At 32.8% G+C, this 25,416-nt stretch overlaps 1 protein-coding gene across 2 annotated transcripts; it reads right to left on the reverse strand.

Moving 5' to 3' along the window:
- Positions 1-598: 598 nt before the first annotated feature.
- Positions 599-23,803, reverse strand: LOC123720854 (trace amine-associated receptor 1). Of its 2 annotated transcripts, none has more exons than XM_045677667.1 (9): positions 23,627-23,803; positions 3,746-4,115; positions 3,534-3,659; positions 2,697-2,813; positions 2,285-2,424; positions 2,008-2,170; positions 1,526-1,657; positions 1,271-1,396; positions 599-1,201 (listed from the first exon to the last, which is right to left on the reverse strand). In XM_045677667.1, the coding sequence occupies exons 2-9, from the start codon at positions 3,962-3,964 to the stop codon at positions 737-739; spliced, it is 1,488 nt and encodes a 495-aa protein (XP_045533623.1). In that variant the 5' UTR covers positions 3,965-4,115; positions 23,627-23,803; the 3' UTR covers positions 599-736. The 2 variants fall into 2 exon arrangements, with proteins under 2 accessions (XP_045533623.1, XP_045533624.1); XM_045677668.1 differs by lacking the exon at positions 23,627-23,803 and adding an exon at positions 4,505-4,651.
- Positions 23,804-25,416: the final 1,613 nt, after the last annotated feature.

A 25,416-nucleotide genomic window follows, 5' to 3' on the forward strand; every position in this document is an offset into this window, starting at 1 on the left:
AAATTTTACATTGTATTTTAGCTACTGTTAAAAGTAATTTTTTAGGAGTAAACTTAAGTTTTTGAAATAAAGGATATTGTTATTATTAATAGTTTAAAATTTAAAACATGACACTAAGTTTAATATTACTGATAAAGTATTGTACTTTTTACAAGTTCAACAGTACATAAATAAATTGTATTATGTACAACACCTAGACCAAGTTCCACTAGTCCACTTATACATATTACATTACTACCTGTTTTGCACAATTTTTACAAACATGTCCCTTTTTTGGGGATATATTCAAATGCACAACATTGATCGCCCGATCGAAAGTGACTCTCGGAAGTCATCGGGTTAAAGTCACTTCAGTATCACTCGAACTCCTAGAACTCTCTTTGATAACGTCTAACTCCCTATTTGATAATGACGAATGTCTAGAAAATTTTTGTGTTCCATTAAACTCAATTTTGTCATCCGTAGTCTCGTGCAGACCGTTACACTCTTTGTTTTCATCGGAATCCTCCTCAGTCAAATCGTTAACTTCAACTTCCATTTCTTTGGCACATGAAAAGCTCCGTTCGTGACTCAAACTACGTATTCTATCTAAATTATGTTCCAAATTCGTAAAGTTGTCATCGTCACACGGCGAGTCGTTGAACTTCCATTTGATATTAGAGTTAAAATGTTCTACCCCGGGATAAACACTAACACTATTACTTCTGTGCCCGAAAACCGGACAATTTCGAAACTCTCACAATTCTGAATGTCGGTTATTACATGCTTTGCTGAAGTTACCTTCGTCTAGGCTCAAATTCGATCTCGAACGACCACATTCAAAGGCACCGGGTCTAAAGAGGCACATATCTGAACTTTTTAATCTGCAGTGTCTCGAACAGGACTCTATCTGAAATGCTGATCTATCCAAATGCCGGTATTCTGTTGGCCCGTATCCGTCAAAAAATCTGGATCCGTGCTTACATGATCCATGGTAGCCTTTAAATGAGCCCGTACAGCGTATAGGATCTCTGTGGCATGCTTTTTGAAGTGCATGTAGGGAACTCGAAGATACTGTGCGTTCTAGAATTTCCCCCCAATACTTCTCTCGGAGGCCTTCAAACTCGCCTTTAGAATGTAAACCATCAGATGTGACGGGAGAACCGCAGCATCCCTTAGGTTTGTCGTAACCTGGAAACGACTTTGTTTTCCGGCAGCAAAACTAAAAAAAAACATGTTTTTTCTTGTATCCTAGATTAGAAATTGATTAAAATGTCACCAAAAAACTTACGTAATATTGCAGAAGGTCGTTACTTATTCGTCTAAAATGACTATTTAGGAGCCAATAGAGGAATGGATTCCAAAAACTATCGCTTAGGGCTATCCACGTTATGATAAAATCCAACGATGGAGGAACCTGTATAGAATAAAAAAAATTAACAAGCATTGATCTATCTAATAGAAATAATTAAATCTAAATATTATATCTTGTTATTCTTTGATCTTCAAAACATTTTTAACTTTATATAAAGCAATCTGATCGTACCTTACAGCCAGTGCAAGCGGCGACGACTTCCTGAATCGTCGCTGGTGTCACCATAACAATAAATCCTAAGGACATCGCAGCCATAGTACGTGATGTACTAACACTGTGCGGTCGTATGGGCGCTTGTATATGCTATAAATAAATTAAATTGCCTTTTATAAACGAATATTTATTAAATGGCAATCATAAGTATTACTAGGTTAATATGTCAAATTTAACACTCAACGAGTGTAGCAGGATGACCACTAATAGGCAACGATGGCGAAACGTCGTGAAGCGCATCACACCTGCTCCTTTGATTACCACTACTAAATAGCGATCACGACCGCTCTGTCAAGAGTGTACCGGATAAGAAGAAGAAGATGTCAAACTTAAAAATTTTACAATGATTACGCATTTTTATGATTTAAAATAGAATACGTAAAATATTATTGTAAAATGCACTTAGAACCATTTCAAGAAATTTTTAAATATTATATTACCACTGTCTCAATGTCGATGTGTGTCTTCGTGCATGTCTGCGTTAATCCATTTGGCCGCGGATCTTCACACTTCCCCCTCGTTTTGCTTACGTGGAACCCTGATCCGTAGCAGTACATAAGAGCCATTGTAGTTGGGAAATAATAGGCACAGCAGGAGAGAATTCTGAAAAATTATTAGTCTTATAATAAACTTAAGTATTGACTTATGATTAATTTATGTTGCCTTTAAAGAGGACTATTAAATCTGTAATAAGAATATTAATATGATTGACTATACCTGAATGCTACTCGACTATGGAAGACGTCACACGCCATTAGACCAGTGGCATTAAAGTAATAACCCGTCTTCGGTAGCACCATTATCGCGAACAAGGAAACGGATAGAATCCAAGTTGTACTTATAACTAGGACGCAGCCCTGAAAGGAAATAACGTGAGAGGATGACTCATTCCTCGTATTTATGAACGTGATTTATCTGTTCAAGGAAGTAGTATATGTTAGCAATCTTCTAGTTATTTGTAAATCAAAATGTATACACGCCTTTACAGTGTTTATTATATCAAAGTAAAAAAGATATTCTTTTTCTTAATTACGGAACATTTCTCTACATTTTTTTTGTTATTCCTTGATGGAAACGAACAACAATAGTCGCGTTCTACGAGTAAACAAAAATATTATTTTCCGCTTACCTTTTTGCTCGAGTGTTTATGGTAAGTGCTCGGGTGTAACAAATACAAATATCTGTCTATCGCCATACAGACTAGAATAACAGCACTCTGTTGACTCACAGCTCCCCGTAGAAGAGCCTGTAATACAAATTTGTCCGTACAGCTTTCTCGAAATCACAAACAATATTACGGAAGTCAGTGGCCACATCTTGTGTAATATAAATGCTGCTTTGTGCTCCGTGTACCGGGAATTGAGAGTCCGAAGAAGGAAGAGATAACGTAATTTCACAAAGCGTAAACTTTAAGAAATATTGAGTTTCTGCTGGGTCATCGTTAGCCATTAACGTTAACTTAACAACTGTAACCATAGAAGTTTACGGGCTTTATTGTCAGCCGATGATTGCCAACATTTTATCCGCATTTAATCTTTTGACTTAATAATTCGTGACATGAATAGAACATCACAAAGGCTTTTATTGTTATCTGACATCATTGTGTTGATTAATCCATCATTTTATCAAAAGGAGTTAACGAGTTTCGTATTAGAACACTGTTTTGACAGAAAATTCTACGTTATTTAATGATTGAGCAACAGGATTATATCAACCTGATCGCTTACTTTTAAACTTTTTCAAGAGAACTTTACTCATTTTCTCCTCGGCTCTTGTTTAAATAAGGTTTACTGGGGACTTCAGTGCTCCGCTTTGCTCTAACTACATTACATTTTGATGCTCTTGGAATGTAAAATTAATAACATCGTATCATGCAATTTATTTCTTAAACCCCTAAAGATTACATGACTTTTACGTGTAAGTGTCACCCTTGTCAGAATTATAACTTCTTTGCTGGAAATCATACCTGAATTTGACAGAATATCTCTCCGTAAGGCCAACACTTGTACAAGGCAGGCAGAAGCGCGACAGGTGCTATTAAAATCCCAGTAAATAAGTCGTTCAATGCGAGTGAGGTTAACAGATATCGTGGCTGTAAACATATATTAGTTTTAGTTAAAATATATGAAATTTAAATTTTATTTTTGAACACTTTAAGAACAAACTCGTATTACTTACCTGATTTTCTATATACTTAATATATCTTCTATTATTAAGAACACAAATGAGGACTAGATTACAAAAGACGATTGCCATGGACAAGGCAAATATGAAGAAGGCTTTGATGATGTCTCCAGTCGCGGGGAAGGTCGTTGGCCAGCCTTTACCGTTCAAGCTGCACGAGCTGTTAGCAAGAGAGGGCGCCACTAGCAATGCACCCTTGGTCGAGTCAAACATAGTCGGCGCCTGCGAGGAGCAGCGCAATGATTTTTTGTATAAGGCATTGAGATCTATACAATGCGACTCTATGAAAAGTTTCTCCTTTTGCTTTATCACTTCGTTATACGGCCAAGATTTGTCTCACTGCCTCTTTAACTACTCTGCTTATCTGCAATAAAAGTAAATAAAATCATAACTAGAAATATGATTCTATTTAGTTGATGTGTTGCGTATGTGGTAAATTATGATTATGATTAAGTACATTGCCTATTTTTTGTCCTTAAATTACGTATAAAACACATTTATAATATATGTTTAGTATACTATTCCAAAGTTACTTATAACTTTAGTAAGTTGCCTCAGGCCTGATAGGTCAAACAAGCTTCTCAAATTGACTTTGAGAAGCTATCAACATACCAAATAGGTGAATATTTGTGCAAACTAAACAAGTTTAAGTTATAAAAGAGTGTTTATAGCATCATTCCTTCAAATATCCCTAAGGTTGCAATGATCTCAACAATGTTAGTTCATTATCTTAACGGAATATATGATGCATACCACCTCAACGCAATTTTAAGCATTCACTATATCTCTTGGCTGATCATAAACCTTTTAGTAGGAAAGGCTATTTTTGCATCTTCAACTCACCAAGCAAACTGCAGACAAATTTAGGCAACCGACAACTATAAATAAACTAAATACATATAATTAATAAGTTATAAGTATATAAGGTATAAGTTATAAGCCTAATTTTTTTGACGCAGCTAACAACAAGAGCCGATGACCTTAAAATGAAAACATGAAGTGAAATTAAAAATCTGGCGGTCATGTCAGCTTGCTAACAAAAACAATAGTATCGTAATAGTATCACTGTGTAGGATCTACGATGTTACAGACAAACTTGCACAAAGTGAAATTTATATTTTTTACTAAGTAATATATACAACTAGATATACAATTATACAAATTCCAACGAGCTTAAATAACGTTTCTCGTGTCTAGCAAGGCTTTCTGGTTTAATAATCCCACCACAGCTTAAATTGTACATTTAATAAGGCAGCAAGCCGTAAATAAAGCCTAAACTCGAAAACAATATAATAAGACTTTATTTTGTGCATTGCATAGAGATGTGGGGTATGTGTGTGTACGAACTTATTTGACGTACCAATTCTTAAAAGGTCGGCAACGCACTCGCGAGCCCTATGGCATTGAGAGTGTCCATGGGCGGCGGTGGTATCTAACTAAGAATCAGGTGAGTCTTCTGCCCGTTGGCCCCCTGATCTATAAAAATAACTCAAAAAAAGCCTTTCAGTATTAATTAAATAATGACACGTTTATGTCGAAATAGTTATTTCAAAACCCTAACGTCGACATTCTTAATCGGAAATACCCTACATAAGATTCTTCTCCCTTGACATTAAGAGATAAGGAGTTACAAGGCCTTAACGGAAGAACTACGAGTGCCAGTGTGAACTGTAACACTGTTAAGCGACTAAACGAGTTTACTTTGCACTGCTGTTAAAGTTTATTGTTTAAGATTTATATCAAACTAATATAGTTTTTAGTTCATTTCTATTTTGAGATTTAACCAAATTTTTGTAATTTGACTCAAAGACAACCAAGAATGAACTGTTTCCCCAGATTCGGAATTAATAATTCAAACAGACGAATTTTAGCAAAACAGCAATGAATTTTCCGATGCCTAGGAAACAATTAATTTGTTTGGGTTAATGGCTGTATGAAATTCGTCCGTGTACTAACTTTACTAAACAACTTTGATCGTCTAAGAAGTGGATGACCAATGGTTGGATCCAAATCCTAAACCCGCAAGATTGGATTACATCGAATTATATATGAGATGTAAATTAATGACGACAATAATAGTAATTGATATTAAAACTCATGGTCAATATCTTTATGTGTAGGTTGTAAAGATATTATATGTTGTAACCTAAGCTTTATGTATTTTCTGAACAGTTTTCTCATACGATATTCTAAATCTGATATATACATAAATAAGAGAAAAATTTATTTCGAAAGAATATCATGTGTTTTAGCTTTTAAGAGATGCTAAGAATAGGTCGCTAATCTAATAAATATTAGACATCTATGTTTGTTTGAACACGACCAATACTGGTCAAGACATCCTATTTTCATGCCACATAATATCGTATAATTGCCAAGTATTGGCCTGAGGAGCAACCACCAACGAGGCTCTAAGCTAATAATAATTATACTCATTATTTTTAACCAACTATCAAAACTGTATTTAAACTGCGATCACTATTAAAGTAGCAAGTAATGCATCTTCTAAATATATTGTATATAACAAATTCACATTAAAAACTTTCATACGCTCTCAAATGAAACATCGAACGTTATTTCCGTAAGGAAATTAACGCCGCTCAAAGAAAATAGTTTGCTTAAGCAATATTTTCTAATAAATTCATTCTTAATTGAAAAGTGATATAAATTTTCTAGCTTTTTGTATAAAAAGCATCTTAATTACATAGAAATTCAACTAAATTTTCTAAATTCGTCTTCCTTTGTTTTTATAAGGCTATTCAAATCTTAGTCTCTTAAGATTAGATTAAACTGTGCTGGTATAGACAATTGAGAAGTATAATGAAGTGAAGATATAGAAATTACTCTGCGGCATAAAGAATTTCCCTCACAACTGAGTAAGCTGCAACACAGCTAATTCTTTGGAAGAGTTATTTAATAACACTTGAATAAACTAAAATAATAATAAATAAAATTTAATAAAACTATCTTCAATGAAAGCTATATCCAAATGAATCCTTAAATAGTTGTTTCGTAAGTTAGGTCCTGACGTTTTTTATGTTTTGTCCATAAAAAATAATATTTAAAAATCTTATTATAAAACCACTAATGTTTTTTGTGTAAATAAACCCATTAACATATTCAATAGTATTGAAATACTAACCGCGACCGTATTCTATTAGGTCACATCGTGGTTTATGTAGAGTAACTTGGAGAGTAGCAACATAATTTCAAATACATAGAGAGCCTAGAGGCTGTTGTTGAGAAAAACCGACTTTTAAAACAGATACAAGGGTTTGAATTTAAGATTTCTTGTTGATAGAAGTCTATTGTTTCAACTTGGAAATCTAGGCTAATAATAGAGTCACAGTGTTGGAGTTAATTCATCTTCTGCTGAATCAGTTTCAAAGAGACGTTCTATTCAAGTTCCACAGTAATAACTTAACAAAGATTTTAATCCGTAAAAGAACTGCCTTAACTTAAAAAAACTTCAGTCTACATTTAACTATTATATTCGCATCGATTATACTACTATACATTCTATAGTAGTATTGCCTTAATAATATTAGTATAAATTTAAGCTAATATGGGTCAGGGATACGTTCTACTTGGCCATGTACTTGGCTGGCTTGACGCTTGGCATCCACAATTGAACGGCCAACGTCACATTAGATAAGCTAGTGAGAAACTTATTTTTGTCGTAGCGACACTATATTTTTAAAAACGTATGTTTTTTTTCCTTAGGGTGAACATTTTAATGAATTATCTGTATAAGAACTAACAAAAGTCATTATCTAACAATTAATAAATCTGTGCGTACAGATTAAACTTTAGAACAATAAATTTAAAGTGCGCTTTAGATATTATAATGAACTATCACATCAAAGGAATAAAAGCGCCATATAAAATCGCAATGAAAGAGTGTTTTATATGAATGAGAATATAAAAGTGTAGGTTGTGTTCATAATATGAGAGTCATAACTTACATCAATGCGTCGAGCACAGTGTTATAGGGATAAGGAGAACAATATTGCCTTCACTTTGCTGTTCGATTTTATTGTTGAGATGTGAGTCGTAATTAAATGTCATAGTTTAATTGGATACACACGTACCTTAATTATGTATATAGATCTAACGATAGCACCAGATTTGATAGTGTTTGTCTCATGGGAAAAAGTAACCGGTAACCATGGAAACGAACAGACTACTATCTCAACCCTAGATTTATAATAAGGTCATATGTGTTTGTTAATCTGTATCGAAATTCCATATCCAATAGTATTTATCTAGACTATCATTATTAGTACGAGTATTTCAGACATTCTAGAACTAACGATTTACCCATGTAAACATTTGAAACACTGGTTTTCTTAATTATAATGTGAATGGATGGATGGTTGGCTCTGGATTGTTTCGTCTCACATTTAACTGAAATAGTTTATAGAAATTAAACCGTGTAAAAATGTAACGAGACTAATTATTCAAATAGGAGTTGAAATTATAAAAAATTTCTACGTTAACTTACGCCTGCCTGGGCACGGGTGACCTGCTGTTATATGATTTAAAATTTAGTAATTTTTAATAAGGATATGAATTTAATCTTATGAAATCGTAATAAATTTTTACGTTTAATATACGAGCAGTTATGGCTGTGTTTTTTAGCCCCGAGGCTATGAAAAAGCGAGATTGGAGATCAAAGAGTGCCGGAGAGTTTTTTGCCCGTTCTTCTCTTCTATACTCTTGATTGGGAACTAGTAATAATCTAGAACTAACGTATACTGCAAAGAGTCACATCTCAATATAAAAATAATTACAACCTAAAAAAAATATATTAATGTTGTTGTTGTAACTGATATTTGTTTTTTGTACTTCTTGATTTTGATGCAATAATGTTCCTACGACCCTTTGACAGAAACACACGTAACAGAAATATAAAATTAATCCGTAGATTAAAAAGGAAATCTCATATTAAGAAATCCGCTAGCTGACCCAAAGCCCAAACACCTAACAAGAATAACACGATTAAGATACTTGAGTAAATCTAATTAGAGTGGCGTCACTGACAACACTGAGCTGGAAGCCTGCCAATATTCTAAGGTTTTCTAAGTTGTTAACGCGCCATTACGTCACAGTTGCTTGTTACGACACTGACCCAATGCTGTTCACAAAATGTTTTACTTAACACAGAAATAAAATATGCGTAAAATGATTTAAGGATGGATATAAGCTCATTTTAACTGAAACACCATCGCAATTCGGATTGTTTTTTAGCGATACAATTATCAATTAAAAATAAGACCTTACATCTTTGACTGGACGCTAGATATGACTTCCGTACAAAGTCCAATATGTTTCAGCCATGTCTAACGGTAATTGTCGACTCTAAATCTTACCCAGTTATTTTAGAAACTTTAGTTCTTTCAGTGCAAACAATGCTTTCCCTAAACAAACTTGTTACATTGTACTGACCTTCGGATATGACATTCTGAGGGTAGACTCTTGTATATCAACTACTTTATCACAGAAGAAAATTGATATATATGCTGTTGAGAGCTTTTTCACAAAACCTTAGTTTTGTGAGTCCTTGATAAGACACGCCCTACCAAACCATCACTGACGCAGGAGGATGACCACGCTGTACCTTTCCGACTACGTGGGCAGCTTCTTTACTTACTATGACCGTACACTTTATCATTTTGCTTATTGTAGTGTTCTTCTATCGTGAAAATTTTTTCATCGGTAAAGAGGATATTTCTGTGCTTTTGCTGTGTATCGCGACAGAAAGCGTTTTGATCGATCCACTCTCTTTAATTGCAAAGATTGATTTTAGGCATGTCGTGTACATCAACGATAAGCACCGAGTTTTATAATACTCAACAGAGTCTTAGCGGGAATCTTCATTTCTCGCGATAAGATTTTTTTCTGGGTTTCCACGAATTCTGGCTTTAACAGCATTAAAAGCCTTTCTAGTCATTTTTCCTGACCGCCCCGATTTTTTATGGTCTTCGACAGACGAACTGTTGTTGTATGTATTGATAGTGCGACATACGAACATACGGCTGATGCCAAGATTTTGAAGTGTCTGGAATATGACCGACGGCTCAATACCCACTTTGTGCAAGGCGATCACTGCAATCCTGTTTTGCTTAACACTCTAGTCCATATTGTAATTTGATAATTGACACGAAATAGTTATTCAAATAATATACGTATTCCAAATTGAAAATAGTTAAAAAGTTGTTACAAAATTAAAGTTTTTATGTATAAATGGGAGACTAGTTAGTTATTCACACATAGTTATTAAAGTATTCTAAAGTGAAATGTTTCTTACAAAATTAGGTGACGGTTACACACATTTATTATAACTTTTACGCCGTATTGGTATTAAAATAAGAAAATAGCCATTCTTGTACAGATATATGAACGATTGTATATGTACAACATCCATATACGGTGAGTAATCGTAAAAACTCTCGTGTAAGCCTGTCACGTCATACATTAAAGTACAGAAATAAATGAAGAAAAGTTATGACGTGGAAAGAAGTGAACTTTTTCGATCGCTTGTCACATGTAGAGACAACATTGTAAAGAAAAAGTTTTCCTTGTCGACCTACGATTATGTATTCCGCTCCAGTCGAGAAATATGGCGATATGATAAATTCGATATTCTCGCTGTATCACGCAATACATATATTATTATGGCTTGCGTCTATATTCTATTTATCAGGCTCGAACTTATCCTGGGCACTGGCTTTATGACTTACAAAATATAAAAAAAAGTTTCTCCCACTTTATTCGGTTACTTCTGATAATTTTATTAGTTAGCAAATTAAGAAAAACACTTTTTGAACGGATTAAAGCTATGTATTATTATTAAATTCCACTCAGTCACCACAGCCACGCACGCTGAAAAGCACGCGAAACATCGGATTTTTTTTTTAAATTTAGAATTATGTAAATAATTATAAGTTTTTAATAATAATACATAGCTTTAATCCGTTCAAAAAGTGTTTTTCTTAATGTGTAAAAGCTATTTTAACAAAAGACAATACTAGTTAGCAAATGTTAACCAAGTGCTTAAAAGTGATTATCAAATATGAAGTCATCGACCCCGTGACTGGATTGTACTGTTTAGAAAAAAAAAAGAATCAACGACATTCGTCAGGGACGTCATTCTTAATGAAAATAAAAAATAAAGCAAATCAAACTGTCTTAATTTTGAAGTAAGCTTTATTTTAATTACATTTTCTTTTAAACATAAATATAACCATTCAAGTTTGAATACATAAAAATTGCCAACGTAAGACAATGTACTATATATATAAAAATAAAATATTATAAACAAAATTTCACAGGCCGAGGAATGTCGCAATTTGTATCTCTATAGATAACGTTATTCGGTATCTTTTGTACGGGAATACATTAAATATTCATTATCAGAATAAAGGGAGCACAATACTACCTTTCACACGCGTATATCGACACCAGATGGAAAATCAATGGAGGCATTAGCATATCTCTTCAGCATTTGCTCAAATTGCTTGTTACATGTCATTTTTGAGTATTCGAATCTTACATGATAATATTTATTTAAAAAAGTACGAAATATTTAAGTCCCTTTTTTAGTTAGTGCCATAAATAGTATGTAACCTTTGAAACATGTTATTTACTCAATAAATTAAAAAAAACCATTACTATATTTATCTATTCACTAATTCTATAATCTATAAGATAATTAAATCATTCGAATTTTCGTTATAAGAGAATTATTATAGTCAAACCATTCTATAAAGTAAATATAGCAAACATGCTAATTCATACACTTATAAAGCCACACAAATTAAGCAGTTGCGGTAAGTCACAATACATTTGCATGTGCGCTGACCGCGACTTATGTAAAACGCACCGCAAAGTTGTGACCATTCCAGCAATGTTATCGCATCGTTTGTCACGTAGTATTACAAAGGAACTGGCCACGAGCACTAATGGTATGTTCTATAAGTCGAATGACCCTACACAATTTATCGTGGTTATGAGCTTTACCGCTTACCCGCTTTTTAGTCGCCTATACTGCTGTTAGGTGTTATTACGATAAGTTTATTTCTAAGTATGTCCATTCTTAAGCAAAAATTAAAATCTTCGATTTATTATAGAATTAAATTTATCATCCAAAATTTTTATTCTAATTGCATTCTTGTTACGAACGACACGACATGAATAGGAAACGCTATAATTTGATCTCATTATTTGAAAATCATGCGGTGGAGCTATTATACCTACAATTAAGTGACCCAGCTGCAAACGCTTACTTACTTGCTGATAATTTTTTAGTCTAAGAACATTTTATATTTAACCCCTCTAAACAAACAAGATACGTGGTAGTTTTTATATCACTAAGCAATTTCAGAGGCAGGTACTGAAACCTAATTATGTGTAAAGGGAATTCTCAAGCCAAATGATTCCTCCCGAGATTAATATGAGTAAATAATCCAAACTATGTGATTATTACTTCTGGGTAGCGGCCAACCGTCAACCCAAAGTTCCTTCCAGAATGTTCTCAATTTACTTGAGATTTTGCAAAACACTGCCAAGAACTATAGAAATTATTGCGGTGACGAGCTAGGGTCTGTCACATTTAAGTTTTTTCTTAAAAACAAGCCAAAATCTTGGTAAGCTGCTTTGCATAAATACATACGTGAGTATATTTAATGCTGCGGCTTTTAATAAACGATATAAGGTATAAAGTAAATATTTGTTTGAATCCTTTTTCTTCGTCTTCAACCTGTACTTAGAGTGTGTACACATCGGATCAAGTCAACATATGTTGTCTTTTCTGAATAAAATCAGTAAACTGAAAAATAACTGGACACATATAATTCAAAATATTAAATCTATTATTCAGATTAATCAGAGTACATGTTTACACAATGCGGACGTGTTTCGCGGGTGTAAATTCAGTATGTAACAATAGACCGTCCATCTGTCATCGCCCAGAACGTGAGTGGCACGACGATGTCCTGCAAAGCGACGTTATATTTGACCGCAATTCGAATGGAATATCATTTTTAAATGCTTATACAAAGCTGATATTGTTTCACTAAATATTTATCCTGAAACACGTATAGATAAATAGCCTTCCTGCAAAATCACAATCGAACATGTAACTGATATTATGTGGTGAGAATAAATTTGATTTGACACGATTTCGGCAGCAAAAGTTACTAATATAACTGTACCGAAATGTAAATTGACACTTTTAGAAAGATTATTTATATTGGTTATTTGGAAGCTTAGTCGGACCACTGATGTGTTATGATTTACAATTTTATTACGTTTTTTACGAATAGGTGGCTCACCTGAAGTGATACCGCCCATGGACACTCTCAATGCCAGACCGCCCGCGAGCCCGTTGCCAGCCTTTTAAGAATTGGTACGCTCTTTTTTTCCTTTCAAGTCGAATTGGTCCGGAAATACTTCAGTAGGCAGCTGGTTCTGGCTTCTAGAGTGGTGGTGCGCGGCGAAAACTGCCTGAACCTTTACTGGACGACTGGTGATGCGGGTGGAATTTCGTATTCTGCCTCGACGTTCGATGATTAAACTCAGCTGCAGGTATTAATCCGAACGACGGAACGCAAAACGATCAAGCCGCTCGATAAGGATTCGTCGCTCTTTGTTCAATACGGTAAACGGTACGGTAACGGTAACATAATGTGGTTGTGTAATTGACTTTTATAAGTTGATTTAGAATAAGTAATAGCGATGGTCAAAACTTAAATACCTATAAAGCTGCTCAATGCATCAAGTTGGGCAGTCTCACTAAGCAGTTTGCTTGAATACACATTTGGCAAACCTTTCCCGTGGCATTAGTAAACAGCTTTGAGGCTGGCGTCAAACAGCGCCTTCCAGCTACGAGTAGATTCTATTGATCTCAAAAACCCGTCATGGTGACTTTATTTGTAAAGACCAGAATATAGTATTAAGATTGTTGAATATTTTTTTCTCACATAGTTATGTTTAGTAAAAAAACGTATATTTAAAGAAAACAGCTTTTTACCGGATTGAAGCTATGTATGTATAAACTTATAATTATTTTACATAATTTAAAATTTTTCCGACTCCGTGTTGAATGTCAAGCACTATGACAATGCATTGTAGACAGTGTTCACAGTGGTTACTGATTTATATTATTTGATTAATATTCAAGTACGATGCCACCAAACGAGCTTCTGTTTAACCAGTCTAGGATCTTGAATATCCATGAATTTATACCAAGCACTTTACCATTTTGGCGCTTTCTGTGGAATTTATTCGGAATTGGTAATCACCAACCTCTTTTGATTATTTGCCACTGTTTATTAGTTATGGTCACACTATCAAAGCACACGTCATACTGGATGATTACTAAAAGAACAAGAGGTATAATTTTTGATATTAGTCTCTCTAAACTGATAGAAAACTTGCAAAATCTAATATATTCTTCTATAGATATAAACATTTCAAGTTATCCACAAAACTTAATAATTTTAAAGAGTTACTCAATTCACGATTTGGTAACCGCACTAATAAAACTCACAAAAGTTACTGCGCGTAAAATGATTTTGTAAACAGTTCGTAAGATCGAAAAAGTTTTGAATGCTTGCTTGATGCCAGAGAAAAACTTAATAAGGTGCTATAAAGCCACTTCACTGTATAATAACAAGGATGGCGAAGCCATCCAGAGCTTTTTACGAAAAGCTTTTGTTAAAGTAACTTTTATAGCAATCTTACGGATGAAAAAATGCTAATTTAAACTTGATATAATTTGGTTAGACTGTGAATGTACTCGCTTTTTAAAAAAAGCATTCAAGCATTTTTGGACTTAGTGTAGGAAATTATGTTTTTTTTTAAATTTGTTACTTAAAATCTCTGCTATCCCTGAGTTTATCGTTGGATTTACAAAGTGCCGATCTGTAGTCCTAATTTGATCACAAAGCTTTGTTCATTACACATTCAATATGATTATTCAAATCGTACTTAATTCTACAAAATGTTCAATGGATAGTTATTATAACTGAATATTAATATTATTCAAAGAATTTCTTATTCCGTTTATAATTATTCTAATATATGCCTCGTTGGACAGATAGACTATATATGACTATATATAGAGTATATTTAATAAAAAAAAATTACAAATCGAAAACGTCAGCAAACAAATAATATTGAAATATGTTTTATATACGCTTACTAAAACGAATGATAAAGAGTGTATGTACTAAAAGTATCGAATAGCCCATAACACATATAAATTGTACATAAATTCAGTTAATATTTGAAATATTATAGGGCCCATCCCTATAATATTTCAAATATTCAATTAATGTATTTTAAAAGCGGTCTCAATTTCGTACCGGCCAATGGGCTGTTTACGGAATCCAATTTAATTGAAAACTTTTTATTGAAATTCCGATGGACTTCGCTCCTTGTTCCTTTCTGAAGTTTAAAATGTCCTAAGCATGTATGCCCTATATACTGGACTGATTAACACTACTGAAAAATAACAAGGGTTTCCAACTATGTATAATTTGTATGATGTTTAGTATACTACATATATGTGTGGTTTTATATGAAAAAAGTAATAAACAATATATATCAACATTAAATACGCGTGTATCATAAAACAAAAAACTGGATGTACCCGAGAGAGAGGATGTCTCCAGAGAAATCGTAGTGAATTAAAAAATGAAATATTTCAGATTAGAGTTTCACATCGGCATTGCTTTAAATATTAATTATCTGTCTCAATTTATAACTTTGTACCAAAATTGGGGTTCATTAATCAAAGGTTTTGTCTCAAATACTCGCTCAATTTTAGGCTCGATGACGAGTGTTCCCATAAATTATGGATGTTTAATAAGAAATATTTCTATGAATAATTTAACAAAGGCGACTCAACAATTCTACTTTAGGCCCTGTTCCTACTGATTCCAAATGAGAAAGTACCACCAACAAGAAAATAATTCAGAACTTAGGAAGTACAGTACGTTTGATACTTAGGAAAATATTTTTGGTGGAAATGCGCTACAAGGACCAAGGTAACATATATCATATATACAGATAACATATATCATACATACGGTCATAGTGTTATCCCTTTCTTTAAGTTATAGTGAAGGAAAATTCTTAATGTAAATCGCTCAATATAAAGGAATTGCCTCCAGTTATTTAGGTCAAAAATAGGTATATATATTATAGTTAATAGCGGGTTAAACGCCCCAATTTTTAATGGTTAAACCAGGATAACTCTTTAATCTGCTACTTTGGACATCAGCATTAAATCAATGACGTCATTAATTAACGAGTCAAATTAATCCCACGGAAAATAAATTAACAGTAATATTGTTCGCAATCACATACTCATGAAGTTTGCAAAACATAATTATGTAAATTTGGCAATTAATACATTATTTTTATTGTATTTTCCTTCGGCAGATATTGACACTTAAAAAGAAGTAGGTACACTAAGTGTAAACATTCGTTTCTTACGATGATAAAGTTTGTAGAAATCAAAAATATATTTATACAATTGACTTCTTCGTAGATCTTATAACGCATCTAGTACTAAGAACAAATAGATCTAGTATAGTATAGTACAAGGAGCAGACTTTGAACTCATCAAACTGTAATTTAGCTATTTTAATAATTGCGAATATCACTCAGAGAGCAACAGCTGTGCTTCAATCCGTATTAATTCCGTTCAACTTTAATTTCTCCTCGTTATCTTATTTAAATACGTATTTATAGATCTATTGATCGAGTTTCAGATCGAATATGTTACTTTAAGAATTTTCTATCATAAAGAAGAAGGAGGAGCCTTCAGGAGCCTTCTATGTGTGACACACGCTGACTATTCAGGCTATGAGATCTATCACGGTTCATTCGCGGTCCGATCTTGGTCGGATCATGTTCATTATCTGATTAAGATCACGATCCAGTCTTGATTGCATTCCTCGTAATATTATCTAAGCAAGAAGATACTGTGAAACAAGCAGAAGATACAGCCTCCAAGTTTACTGCAAATAATACTGAACTTATGTTGGCAAATATACGATATCTTTAGGAAGGTATAAAAAATACACGGAAGTAAACAAAATCGCCTCAGACTATACCTTAATTTTAATTGAATTATGATATCCTGTAATGAACGCTAAGGCCGCGTAAATTTTCCCGAGACTGATTAACCACGAAACCACGAAATCATCGACGACAATCAATAATTCCAAGGTATTTTACTAATTATTTCAGACAATTGTTTGTACTGCGGTCGTTTCTGTGCTATATGTATAATTATGTAATAAAACGTATTATTATTGCTATGCTTTAACTTGAATCTTGATGTTTATGTTTATTTTATACAAAGCAACCCAAGAAACGCAATTCCTTTGCTCAATACTTTTGGTCATTTTTATCTGTAACCAACTTCTTAAGAACAACATTTTCACAAACAAGGTTTCAAAAATAAATAACCAATTCTCCAAGTCACATTCGATGTTATAAAAGTCAATGATGCAGGCAACATAGTGTCAACCGTCGAAGTAAATTTCAGTACAATGTTCAATTTAGTTACATTTGAATACATACGGTGCAGCGATGTAACTTCCTTAACTTTGTACGCCATCGCAATGTTGAATTTCCATTTCAGTTTTCAATATGCCTCTCAACAAGTTTATGCTTTGCTTTATCAGTTATTTTAAATTATACATTTCAAAGCAAAACTTGTTTAGTACTAAACGGTATAAAGTTTTTTTTTATAAATTGATCACATTTCACGGCATATCTTTGCCCAGAGACTTCCAAATGTGCTTGACGATGGGATATTTCATTTTAGCGTAATAATAAAAATACAAACCAATAAAACTTGGTTAATAAATAATGATAACGCTGCATTATTTCCTTGAAGATATATATTCAATATAATTAATTATAAATTAAAACTATTGCGTATTTAGACTATAGTGTGTGTAGTATATGTGTCAGAGAGTAAATATATGTATAGAATAAACAATATATTTTTTATATGGAACTATGCACAAATCCGTCGCTTACAAATTCTACTCTAACCTTGGTGGGTAGTCTGTGTTTTCGTACTTTCGTACTCAAATGAACATACCCTCAATTTTACACACCACACAACACAGCCGAAATAGGTACTATTAAAATTAGGTTAAATGTATTTAATAATTTTTATAGATTTTTTTGTTTCGTAAATATTTGAAGATTTTTGTCCTTGATATGTATTCCATCTTAGGCTATTTCTTTGGTATAATTGTTTTTTTCTTGTTTATAATTTATGTTAACTGTAGGATAACGAAAATTATAAATAAATTGTTACATAGACAATCATGACTAGAGGTTTTGCAATCCACAAATATGAAAAAGACTTATCACTAGATATGTTAATTGAAGCCGATAATCTCATCCTAAGTAAACGCTTTATACAGCTTCGAAGTTTCGATTCGAATAGGCAATAACAGTATTAACCGCATTCAACCAGATATATCGAGTGTAGGTCGTCAATGAATAGATTAGTGCACCTTCGGGAATACTCAGCAACTGATTTACATGGCCCCAAGCCCCACTAGTTGTCCTTTGATGAGGTTTGAAACTGTTGCGTACGATCATGCAGTATTCCTTAATCGGCTTTGTCACACATTCGTTTGCACATAAATTCATTCACACATCAAAACCTAATAATTTAATAATATGAAGCAATTAAAAGTCGGAAGTATGTGATATTGAATGTATGGAAATTTTCTGAATGTATCCCATAGAGTTGTAAATAAAAATGTTTTCATCTTTTCCTCCTTAGTCATACATCTTGCGAATAGTCAACAAGATATATTATAGTAATCGAAACAGAATCGTGTTGGACACTTGATTTATAACATGTTGAAGGCTATTAGTATAAAAGTATATTTTGCCAACGAAAATAATAATGTATTTATGAAAGTTATATTAAATTTATTGTACACGGTATGCTTGGTCATTAAGAGGTAGTTGATTTTTAATTAAACGTCCGCTTTAGTAACTCTTCAGGTTTAAGAGCCTCTCCTAATTTTATTTGAAAAATATCCGAGTAAATAACCAAGTTCTTATCGCCTCTGCGCATTGTATGGCCGAAATAACATACCGTATATAATACATATATTAATATATAACATAGTCCGTATGCGGAGATGGGTCAGGATCGATTATTCGGAGCATTCACTGCCAGCACCACATCTCAAAGGCATTGATTCTTTGCCTTTCCCGAGTCAAGATAGTCCTTATTTCTACTCCATACAGGAAGATAGGGAACACTAAGGCCCGTATCAGTCTTTGGGTTTTGGTTTTGATACCAACTCCACTTTTCTTCCAGATGTTGCCTAAACGTGATATGGCATCTTTAGCCAGATCTGCTGCAGAGTCGTTAGAAATATGAAGCTTTGTGGCTCGATCTACTAACATCAGTTTAGTTTTTGCTCTATTCACTGCGAGACCTATGTTCCTACTTTCTAGTCTTTGGAACATTTCTTCCATATCTTCCTAGGATGTTGCCAGAAGAATACTGATCGTTGTTGGAACACAGAAGGCAAAAGATCACACGGTGCCGTTCACCAACCAGATGGACCGATCAAGTGAAAGACTTATCGGCCTCATAACAGAGCCTCTGGACAGAAACCGATGGAAGCAGATAGTCCGCTCTAGATGCTTCGTTGTTGACCACGACGCTCAGACATGAGCTGCCGATTAAATAATCAAGCCACATCAAATGTAATGTTTGGTTACTTTAAAAATCACTAAACATTTTCGTAGTTTTTTTAACCCATGTTCTCGAATCGTTCAACGAGTTGTTAATTCAATTTAATTTAGTAATTTATAAGTATTCAGCAATTTACTCAATGACTCTGACTATGGTTTTTAGTGACCTCTAATGTCGTGTTGGGTAATTCGGGACGTGTATGGTTGCAATTCATCTGGCGTCGAGCGTTAATATAATATTTACCTTGTTGGTGATTTAAAAAATCACTTAAGTAAATGTATATAGTTGAGTAAACAATGTTGTTAACCTACTTGCCATATTTTCTATATTTACGTTTGTGTTATACATTTCAATAAAACTTTTTAACAGATAAAATCGCTCGTCGTTACTAGTTCTTGTACGGTAAGGCAAACATCAACATAGCGAGCCAATTTTTTTGATAAAAGTCTGTGATTTAGAAATTGAATAAATATAATATATTTATTCAATTTCTGAATAATTATTGCCCAGATTCCTTCCACATTATACGTTACGCTGCATGGCCAACATGAAAGTATTTTTCTTACAACCCATGTAGTTGTCAAGTAGATATAGTTATGTGAACCTGGTCACAAGTTTTAAACGAATTAGATCGAGGGCATAATATCAAAAGGAAGCCACACATAATTTGTCAATGTTGTAGATGAACAAGAAGCCTTTTATTGTATGCTTTTATCAATTGACTTTATTGAATTGTTCTTAATACCTATTTAAGCCCATTGGGTTGCTTAGTAACTTGAATTAAATAATTTCTACGCTTATATTATTATATTTTTTATTATACCTTTAATAATTATTTCACATAAATATAACTTGTTTAGCTATGATTTTATTAAGAGGCGACGGTACATAACAAAATTATTTTAGTTATAACCGCTTTGATATATTCCAATAATGACATTAAAATAACTCATTTATTTTACTTAATGATATTTTAATAATATTACGAGTGAATTATTTTTGCAATTATTGAATTTATTCCCACTGACAGTGCTAACATTAGAAACATGGAAGTATTAGCAGGGTATTGTTACCAAGGGGCGTGCAAACAATGTAGCTGTATTGGATTTATCTTTATTGTTTGTTTTGTGGAATATTTTAAATTTATGAGTATATGCTAAAGTATTTATTATAATAATTGTATTGTATTGCTCAGGTTTTCTTTATTTAAGTTATTTTTGACTACGATTACTAAATATGTATTTTATCACTAATCGAATAGTTTTAAATATATTTACAACGTACAAATGGGCCGTTTGTTTATTTTATTTAATGTAACTTATGTGTACAATTTAAATTTAATTTACCCAATTTCCAAAAAATTCCCATTTATATTTAACAAAAACTTTTTTCCATTTTTATAACGATAAGATTATTATGGGAACGTTTAAAGTTAATTTCAGCGAAATTTATGCTAGATGAGTCGCGGGTTAAAGCTAATTGCGTAACATTGGCTCTGTCAACAAAGATTGGCCACTTCATAGCTTTTTCGTTTATATTTTAACTAGCTCTAAGTAGTTAAGTGTTTATGTTAATACTTTAATTTTGTGCGATAAGCCTATTATTTTCATCTTTCTAACATTTTATGCATTATATATGTTGTAAAATCTATTTTGTCGACCACAAACTAATTCGATATAAAAATCAGAGACGCTAAAATATCTACTCTGTATTAGCTTTGCTAATAAAGTTTTCCTTCGCTGCAGTACTTTTTAGTTCGGCATATAGCTATGGTCCAATCCTATTGGGCATGGGTAACCAAAAGATTTACGAAAGTAGGAAACTATAAAGATATGAATATATAAACAAATTTAACAGAAGTCGTCTAACTAATTGGGTATCAGAATTGTCTCCGATTCGTCATTATTTTGTTCAAAGACTTCATTTCCGCTTTAACTTCGGACACGAAATCAGTTCACGACCTTTCAAGTAAAGTGCCATCAGCAAGGAAAGTTAAATCAATTACATGGTCTAAGGAGGATAACACCAAATTGTGGATATGACGGAACAGAAATTTGATTATATTTCTCCATCGGACCGATAAATATCGCTCAGTGACTCGTGATTCAAAAAACAATTGGATATATGTCAATACAACACAGGAATATATACCTTGTATAGCTTGAATATATACAATAAAGAAGTTATTTTATATTAGTTGAACCTACCAATTCCATATTATATCATAGGGTTTATCATACTTAAGGACCGATCGAAGAGGTCCGTACGACATTTAGTACATGGCATAAGGCAAGATTGTCATTTGAGGTGTAAGGGCCTACAAATATAATTAATTTTAATTCTCTTTCCATCAACTGTTACTGCAACTGTTTCTATTTAGTCTCAGCTTGTGTGATCCATTATGTAATCCATTATTCATATAATCCGAATCATCTAGAAGCTCTACTGGTGCTACGAATAAATCAATACAAATAAAACGGTATTAACTTGAAGGATTTCTATAATATAGCGGTTAAAGTGAACCATACCATTAAGTTAAACTCGTCTGAAACCTTTTAAAACCTCTCTCGCAATAAAGATCCTTCTCACAATGAAATTGTTGTCAGTTTTTCTTTTATGCTCTCGAAAGAACATTATTCAGAATTAAATGGTTTTTTAGATCTGCTGGCAGACGATCCTCCCAGAGGCGTGATGCAACGATAGTTGGCTTAATAGTAAAACATGGCAATTACTTCAAAATTATGCTCAAAGTCATTACTTTTATGGCACTAAAGCATAGTTCTTTGATGTTTATTTTTAAAATGTATATGTTATGTAGCTAGGATATTAGGACATGCGGTACTTATTTCGATTCTGTAAAATAAGTTGTATTAGTAGTAGATTAAAAGCAAGCAAACGGGATCTAGTGATGAACGCGTCCGTGGTGTTAGTTTTAAATTCCTGGTGAAACGATAATCATTTCAGTGTTAAGTTAAATACTTTGGTTATTATTACTGTCATTCAGTCTATATTGACATATTAGTAACCACATTTCTCTCGTTGTACTATATCTTTATTAATTAATTAGTTTAATTTCAATTTTAAATACTAATGATAAAATGATAATTAATATACAGTGTCTCATACATACGAAGGCTTTGTTTAGGAGATCACGAATTTATCGAACTGAAGAAAAAGGTAACTATACAAAAATTTGAAATTTAGGAAAAGGATCAGCCTCCAAAATGTGGTACACTGTTGAAATAAAACATTTTGTTACGTTAACTGTTGTTTTACAACCTCAAGCCTAATGCATAGAACCCCAAGAAAACAGGAAAAGAATTTGACCCCACAAATGTCATGGGTAATAAAAAATGCCATAAACCTCCTCCCTATCACAGTTTGCAGGATTTGTAAGTATCTTTATTTATTAAGTATATATTAATAATATCCTTAATAATGTATATAAATTAGTAAAACTTTAGTCTTATGACAAAATTATTGTTTCTGTCACTTAATTTTAACTAAACACCAAAACGTATCGTCGAGAAACCAAAAAAATTAAAAAGTAGAATTTGATAAGTGTCAATGTCAATGTCAGAGACCGGCTACGAGCATAGTTTTTAAAAAAATATGAGTTTCATTATTACTTCAAATCTATGTAATAATTGGACTATATGCACATTGTTCCATTTGTGAATACTCATTTTACAATTATTAAAGTAACTTGTTTATTATTTAATCAGGTTTCCACATAAAAAAACCGTTTTATAAAAATTGAGAGGAAAGCTTTATAATGTATCGAAGAAAGTATGAAAAAAATTATGAAGACATCTAAAAGCTTTCATAGAACAAGATGGCGATAAATCACGTTATCTCAAGATACGCTCATAAAATGATGTTAAGGTTTTTCGGAGACCAATCAGATTAGTTAAAAAATTGTGTTTAGTGTTAGTTTGAGAGTAGTTCTAGTAAAGCAACAAATAAACAACACAAAACTAAACTATTTAAATATATATCAAAACAATAAAAGGCCAACCGGATGTAAATTAACAATTTAAGTGTGAAAAAATAATAACACGAAATAAGAGACAGTTAACCTTGAACGATGCTTGTAAAATTTCTTTTTAACTTACCAAGAACTTTAACTACACTGCAAAACACAGCTTAAAACTTTTAAATTGCATCATATTGTAAATCTTTTTACGTGCACCATTCACTTACGTATTTCATTCATATTTATTTATTAATCGGAATTACTCGTAATACGAAAGATCGCAAGCGTTCATCTCGCTACACGACCGCTCCCTAAGGCGTCGACGTCGACACTAAAGTTGTGAAGCCTGAAGGCTGAAGGCTTCTGAAAAATTTCCCGCTCCCAGCGGATTCAAATCCGTGGCTGACAGACCCAGTAGTTCTTGTATAAGCTGCTTACACCCTTGTAACTTGTCTTTGGTTAATCTTGTAAAGTTTTGTTCGGTTTCCCTTTTGTATGAAAATTTTATTACGATCGTGATTCAATGCGAGGAAATGTAATCTCTATAGACATACAACATACAAAAATAAATGTCATACGTAAATCAGTTTTTCCTTGAATGAAACATGTTGAAAGAGGACTTACGTATATTATAAGTGGCTTCCACCCCCGTTATGTTGGTTATTAATATCGTTCTGACGTATACGCTATGTTAGTTTTAGTCACTGGGAAATGCGAAGTTGAAATTCACTCAACTTCAACTTTAGGTTTATAATAATATATTAAAACGTCATTTCTGTTCCATCGAAATCCTATCACTGTGTTTTTATTTATTTTATTTTAGCGTGCAATAAAATAAAACAAATAATTAAAGTATCCTTTACCTGTGTCTTCCCTTGTAGGTTACATTTTCAGTAACTCGCATTTTATTGAAAAATTATCGAATCTTAAGGAGTAATAGGCCACATCACGCAAGGTTTTTAGATTAACACATCCTTTGAAATGTAAATTAAAAGCTAATCATGGCAATGACAAAACAAGCCGAATACAAAATATGGTTGTGACTTGTGGCCTGCAATCTTATTTGGATTATAGGAAAAGAGATATTGAAGTTGAACGCTTGCCAAATAGTAAAACAGCGTTCTACTTTTTAGGCGGTTAATCATATTGATAAGGCATAAAGTTCATTTACAGGAAACCAGTATATTATGATCGTTTCATAGACAACTTTTATGCCAAACATTACCGATATCATATATTGACAAAATGTTACGTAGTTGTAGTTGAACAACATTAAACTTTATTTCACATCTTCAAAACGGCTTATCTGATTCGTTATCGATTTACGACAGACATTTTTGAAAGAGCTACTTCCGTTACGATACAAAAAGTCAAATACTTTTCACGTATGTGAACTGTGCATCCCGCGTATCTTTAAATATATATAACATATAAATTAATAATATAATTTATTGAGTTATAAATTTTTTCGAATCACCCAACCGATTCCGAAACCGACTCTTTTTCTTTCCTTCTTTTATGGACACCATTGTGTCCAGGGACTTTTCTCAGTCTGCGTGATACATCGCGGTTGCATCGGTAATATTATTATTTACAATACCTTTATGCATGGGCAAGCCAATGCCCATGAATATATATTTTTGTTTGCCTTCACATATTTCATATTTTTGTCGCAGAACCGTTCCTGGCACGGTCTGTGCCGCTCGCTTAGGTTCCTAAGGTATATTTTATGTGTAATTTTTATATTATATTTATCTATGTAAACACTTACTAATTATATTTATTATACGTTCCTTCCTCACCTATTATCGCCACTCATTGGTTCTAATTTGCATAGCTTGTTTATTTTCTTTATTTTTCTCTTGTTGGTGGTGCCATAAATAAATAAATAATTACATTTTGTGAATGTAGTATTATATAACATCAAGG

This window comes from Pieris brassicae, chromosome 2 (assembly GCF_905147105.1).
Source record: "Pieris brassicae chromosome 2, ilPieBrab1.1, whole genome shotgun sequence".
Lineage (NCBI taxonomy): Eukaryota > Metazoa > Arthropoda > Insecta > Lepidoptera > Pieridae > Pieris > Pieris brassicae.

Bases quoted from the DNA above. Each gene is read 5' to 3' on its own strand.
- LOC123720854 (XM_045677667.1), bottom strand. From the start codon at position 3,964: ATGTTTGACTCGACCAAGGGTGCATTGCTAGTGGCGCCCTCTCTTGCT. The intron at 2,171-2,284 runs GTATAGTCAATC...ATAATTTTTCAG, and splicing joins CATAGTCGAGTAGCATTCAG to AATTCTCTCCTGCTGTGCCT. The intron at 1,397-1,525 runs GTACGATCAGAT...TATTCTATACAG, and splicing joins CCGCTTGCACTGGCTGTAAG to GTTCCTCCATCGTTGGATTT.